This window comes from Fukomys damarensis, unplaced genomic scaffold, assembly GCF_012274545.1.
Source record: "Fukomys damarensis isolate Sample0158 unplaced genomic scaffold, DMR_v1.0_HiC HiC_scaffold_11, whole genome shotgun sequence".
In the NCBI taxonomy this organism is placed as follows: domain Eukaryota; kingdom Metazoa; phylum Chordata; class Mammalia; order Rodentia; family Bathyergidae; genus Fukomys; species Fukomys damarensis.
The window spans coordinates 20049226-20055539 of NW_022900923.1; the positions used below are offsets into that span (position 1 = coordinate 20049226).

The following is a 6314-nucleotide window of genomic DNA, read 5'->3' on the forward strand; positions in this document are numbered from 1 at the left end:
AAGCAAGCATGTGGAGAGGACTGTGGGGAGGGCACGTCACATGGAGTCACGACAGGAGAATTCAGAAGCACTTCAGAGTGCGAGGTGGACCTCAAGCAAGAGTAACACACGTGCACTGTTGCTGATGATTTTAAGGTGTAGTTTGAGATCGGTCCAGATGGGGACATATACTTTGGGCTCCATGATTTACTTCTAAAGACAAGGTCAAGGGTATGGAAATAAAGAGGAAGTGTAATTCTCAAGAAGAGGAGCACCTCTCAGAAATCCTCCTATCTCTTTTTCTTCTGGCAAAACGTCTTACAATGTCCTGCAATCTTGGAGATTCCTACAGGTCTAACCTCATATGTAGTCAGATTGCATGCAATGCCATGCATATCCTTCCCCCATCCTTTGATAAGCTTCTAACACCTGCCTTGTTGTGCACTATGGTCAACTAGGAGTGTGTTCTGTTACTAGCAAACTGACACCTATCACAGGTGGATGAGAAAACTGAAACTTGTAGTACTTTGGTGCATTATATGCAAGATTATAGGAAGTCAACAGAAAGAGAGCTGAGAGCCATTCATATCTGTCAAGACTTGGCTGATGCTGAGACATTGGCTACCATCCTACTTTCAAATTTCCTAAAGAGTTAAGCACACTGAGATGGAGCACCCATTTCTGGGTGTGCAGTGTGAGTTGCTGGGAGCAGAACAAGGTCTTACACCAAGAAAACTCAAATTGTGCTCTGGGGTAGGTCACTCACTGGTCTTTCAGCATCGACCCCCTTGCCCATATGAGCCTCAGTATGACTTCTGGTGATTTGCAATCATACATAGAATGTATTTGGCATATTTTCTGGTCTTTAAACACCCTACTTCCTAGACAAGGTACCGTTCTCAATCCTCAGAGTTGAGATGGGAGGCTCAGGAGGGTCAGCAATGAGCTAGCGTACTTACTGCATATCTCAGTTAAGCTGGAAATAGGATGAATATTGGAGGCAGAGCAAAGCCAGCAAGCCTTGATTCCTCCCCCACGAGGGCTGTACGCTGCTATTTTATCCGAAGCAACTTCCTGTTTCCCTTCTAAAAATGCTGATGTGTAGCCAATAAGCCTGTCCTTATGATATGCATGTTCTTAATTTGGCTGGAGTAGTCAGGAGTTCATGTAAGTCTTGCGTTTTGATATTCCTCATCTGCATTTAGGGGCAAGGATAGATCTCCTTCCCAACCAGATCAGCAGGATGAGGCTCTGGGGTGACTATTCTTGGGTCCAGGATACACAAGTCAGCAGAACCTCATCTAGGCTTCCTACAGCCTTGAGTGAGGGAAAGAGTACCTGCTGGTTCTATCCAGCTATCCCTAATGCATTCTTTTCCCAGGCCTTCAGGTACTTCTGCCTGAGTACCTGCGTGAGCGTTTTGTGGCTGCAGCACTCAGCTACATCACATGCAGCTCTGAGGGTGAGCTGGTCTGCAAGGAGCATGACTGCTGGTGCAAGTGCAGCCCCACATTCCCAGAATGCAACTGTCCTGATGCTGACATCCAGGCCATGGAGGACAGCTTGCTGCAGATCCAGGACTCTTGGGCCATGCACAATCAGCAGTTTGAGGAGTCAGGTGAGCAATTCACTGGCCCAGAATTCCTCCCTGCCAAAGGGGTGCAAGGCAAAAACACGGGGATGGGATGACAACTCAGACGCTTACTATTCTGTGGCTTTAAGCAGGTTATATCACTATTTGGTTTTCTTTTTATGTAAATAGACATAATACCTACCTAATTGTGTGGTTAAGGATTTTAATAAGATTGACACCATTGAGGGCATAACTTTTGTCTGTCTCATCTGCTACTGGCTCTACAGTGCCTAGAACAATGCTTGCACATAAAGTGCTATATGCAATTTGTTTAAATGAAGGATGGGTCTAGGTGGCACCTGATGGAAGCTCGCTGTTGCTGTGGCAACTGATACCTATGTTACCTTGAGACATAGATCCTGAGGAATCGCTTTTACATTCTTACTCTCTTGGTAATAGCTTTATGTTTCTGGGTTAGTCATACAGCTTCTCAATGTCTTAGTTTCTTCATTTATGGAAAGAGAAAAATGAGAGGTTGATGGAGGTACCTAAGAAGAATATCATATTCCAGTCTCCCAAGGGATATGATCTAGAACACTCTACAGGACAGACCTGAGCCTGAGTTCAGAAAACAGCCAACTCAGGAAGCTCTAAGAAGAACTCAGACTTGGAACCAGGAAGAACATTGCTTTAAGATTACTACTGCAGAGAATAGATATGTAACCAAAAGCTGAAAAGATTAAAAGCATCTTACAGAGTCAGACAGCAGGATACAGAGGGAAAGGATGGTCTTGGGACTGGAATGCTTCTAAGGACTTCTTGGCTGGGTGCTGCACCTTCCTTGTGCCCACATTTGTGTGTTGGTGTGTGCACTCCTTTCTTGCATTAGGGTGACCTGGTATTATTGAAGAAGATTGGCCTTAGACAGTGTTACAGATAACCCTATAAGGGACGATAAAGAGATGTATCCCAGTGCCATTGGCAAAAAGAAGTCTTTTCTGGCCTTTTAGGTGGTGAGAAAGATCTGTTTTTAAATTTAGAGATACATGAGTATAAGGAAGGATGGAAAAAACCCCGAAGCTACATTTTGTTAATTATTTCTCAATAATATTTATGTTAATTGATATTTACATTAGTTATTCTCAATAAAGCTATTGGTTAAAATAAAAAGCATCCAAGACAGTACAGCCTTCTTCCTCATGCGGGATTCTGAAGGACCCTTCATCTGGGATCACCCACCTGCCCTCCCAGGGCTCCACGCTCCTGCCCCATCCGCTCAGCTCATGTGTTCTTGCCCACAGAAGAGTTCCAGTCCCTGCTGAAAAGGTTGCCTGATGACCGCTTCCTGAACTCCACAGCAGTCTCCCAGTTCTGGGTCATGGATGCCGGCCTCCAGCACCGCTACCAGCAGCTAGGAGCCAGTCTGAAAATACTGTTCAAGAAAACTCATCGGATCGTCCGCCGGCTCTTCAACCTCTGCAAGCGCTGCCACCGGCAGCCACGCTTCCGCCTGCCCAAGGAGAGGTGAGCGCAAGCCCTACAGCCAGCACTTTGCACCTCCAAGCAGCAACTACGGAGGCCAGTGAGGGTCCTCTGTCCAACAGGGTAGAGCAGTGAGTGATGACTCACTCAGCCTCTCTGGTTTGCGTAATCCTCACTTACTCACTCATGTCCTTCCCAGTTGTGAGTTGTGAAGTGACAGAGAGAAAAACAGAAGCCCATTTCCTTATATCTAAATTATAGAAGATTCAAATAGTCCTCTAAGGGTTAGACTTAAAGCTCATACATTAACTGTACATGATGAGAAATACACATGTTGGATTTTTTCAGGATTCTTTTCTAAGTCATGAAAGAAAAACTAAGACCCATGCCTTCAAGAACAGAGTGGGTCTACAGTGTCATAGGTATCCACTCATTGCTTCATCCGTTCGACAAGTTTTTATATGTCTACATTCCATGCCCTACTACTTAGCTATGGGGGGTAATATTGAATATGGAATATTTACCTACCACACAGAAAACATAAAAACTGAAAAATTATAACTATGTGGTATGGAATACATTCATGGTGTCAGGACATAAATCAGGGGATGGGCTTCAGGAGGCAAAGCCAGAGAAGAAAGGCCCCTTGGAAAGAAAGTCTTAGTGACGTTGTAGGAAGCTACAGAAATGTGTGCTACACACAGTTTATTCCAGACTGGGAAATAGCCTTCACAGTGATCCATAAGTGTGATTCTAACTGTGGGGGAAATATGAGTGCAGAGGACAGGCCAACAATGGTTTTTGAGAGGGGTTCATTTTTTTCAGTAATTATTACATGCCTACCAGAAAAAAAATTTTAATCTCAGAGAATATGTTGATTGATAATACAGTGCCCTATTCTTCCGGGCATTTCCAGGGAAGCAATCTACAAGCAAGTCAACAGTAAGTAAACACAATAGTTCGGATACCATAGTTATAGATTAAATGAAAACAAGGCGATGTGATAGTGACTAGAGTGGTTCTTTGAAAAGAAAAATCAAGAAAGGTCTCTTTGAAAAGGTAACATAAGACCTGAAATAAAAATTTTCAGAGTCTCATCCATGGAAAATTCCTAGTCTTGGTGGGTGAGTGACAGAAGTAGAGAAAATACAAAGGAAAGAGAATTTCACATAAGAATAAATTTGGCAAGAAGTTGGAATGTTTGGAAAGCTGCCTCATATAGAAGGTTGAACTCTGACACTGGACATCCTACATTTTTGAGAGAATGAAATCATACCCAGGACAAATGAGCCTGCATGTTTCCAATAGAAGTCTGATGTCAAGTATTTCTAGGCTGATCCATCAGACACCAAGCTTCAGGCTTTACTCAGTCTGTCCAAAGAGGAGCAGTAGAGTTTCCATCATTCAGGGAATCTAGGCTTTTATCTTCGACAGTGACATCCCTGCCTATTAGTCAGTGTTCTGCTACTCTTAGAAAGAATGGTAAGAGACATCTTCCCCTGACTCCTGTTTCATTGTTATCATCCCTTCCCAAGGTCATTGTCCTACTGGTGGAACCGAATCCAGTCTCTCCTCTACTGTGGAGAAAGCACCTTCCCTGGCACCTTCCTGGAACAGAGCCACAGTTGTACCTGCCCCTATGACCAATCGTCCTGCCAGGGCCTCATCCCCTGTGCTTTGGGCGAAGGTCCTGCATGTGCCCACTGTGCTCCTGATAATAGCACACGCTGTGGGAGCTGTAACCCAGGCTATGTGCTGGCCCAAGGGTTGTGCCGGCCAGAGGTGGCTGAGTCCCTGGAGAACTTTCTTGGGCTGGAAACAGATCTGCAGGATCTGGAGTTGAAGTACCTGCTGCAGAAGCGGGACAGCCGCATAGAGGTACACTCCATCTTTATCAGCAATGACATGCGTCTGGGCAGCTGGTTTGACCCTTCCTGGAGGAAGCGTATGCTCCTCACCTTGAAGAGCAACAAGTATAAGCCCGGACTGGTGCATGTGATGTTGGCCTTGTCCTTGCAGATCTGTCTCACCAAGAACAGCACCCTGGAGCCTGTTATGGCCATCTATGTCAACCCCTTCGGGGGCAGCCACTCTGAGAGCTGGTTCATGCCTGTGAATGAGGGCAACTTCCCAGACTGGGAAAGGACTACTGTTGATGCAGCTGCCCAGTGCCAAAACTGGACTATCACCTTGGGGAACAGGTGGAAGACCTTCTTTGAAACAGTCCACGTTTACCTGAGGAGCCGAATCAAGTCCCTGGATGACAGCTCCAATGAGACAATCTACTATGAACCCCTGGAGATGACTGACCCCTCTAAGAACTTGGGCTATATGAAAATCAACACCTTGCAGGTCTTTGGCTATAGCTTGCCCTTTGACCCGGACGCTATCCGGGATTTAATTCTTCAGCTGGACTACCCGTATACTCAAGGTTCCCAGGACTCTGCTCTCCTGCAGCTCATTGAGCTGAGGGACCGGGTAAACCAGCTCTCTCCACCTGGCAAAGTCCGTCTTGACCTTTTCTCCTGTTTGCTCCGGCATCGGCTCAAACTGGCCAACAATGAGGTGGGCAGGATCCAGTCCTCTCTGAGGGCCTTCAATTCTAAGCTGCCAAATCCTGTGGAGTATGAGACAGGAAAACTCTGCAGCTAATGGTGGGTCTGCCCTGGTGCCAGGCAGGGAGATGGTCCACAAATCCAGGGTGCAAAGATAATCCAAGCCCTTACCTTAGTGCCAACAGGGTGCTCCTGTGTGACTTCCAGCACCTAGGATGTGGGGCCAAGAGGCTTGGACTGAAACAGGCGGGAAAGAAAGCGATAGCCACTGCACACACACACACACACACACACACACACACACTCTCTCACACTCTCACAGGAGGCTACAACTCAGCAGCCTCGGATCTGTAAAGTCGGTGCTTTCTAAAAATGAATGCAATTGAAGGAGAAGAGCCAAGGAAGTGATATCGCAAAAGACCCAGCCAAATCATTAAACAAACAAGCAAAAATCCTTCAAAGTGATTCTGGTCATTTGAGAAAGCAAGAGGGACCAACAAACAACAACAACAACAACTACAAGAAAAGGCGGGGGGGTGGAGTTCTTTTCTCCCTCTCTGTGGAGTCATTTTTGTATTCTTTTTAACCAGATTTCTTAAAATGTTGTTGTTCTGTGACTCCCGACATTGGTTTACTTTTTGTATGCTGCCACCTCTGTGCCCTTGTGGCCACAGGCTGACTGCTCCTGGAGCTGCTTCCGGAGGAAACACGCGAGACTTGTCACC

The 6314-nt window shown here is 45.9% G+C and overlaps 1 protein-coding gene across 1 annotated transcript in view; it reads left to right on the plus strand.

Annotated features, from left to right (window-relative positions):
• The window catches only part of Brinp2 (BMP/retinoic acid inducible neural specific 2), a 92971-nt gene extending 86883 nt beyond the window's left edge, over positions 1-6088 (plus strand). The window contains exons 6-8 of the mRNA XM_010630209.1: positions 1361-1597; positions 2854-3076; positions 4570-6088. Of these exons, the coding sequence (XP_010628511.1) occupies positions 1361-1597; positions 2854-3076; positions 4570-5686 (1577 nt within the window). The 3' untranslated portion in view covers positions 5687-6088. The remainder of the gene's footprint in view (positions 1-1360; positions 1598-2853; positions 3077-4569) is intronic.
• Positions 6089-6314: the final 226 nt, after the last annotated feature.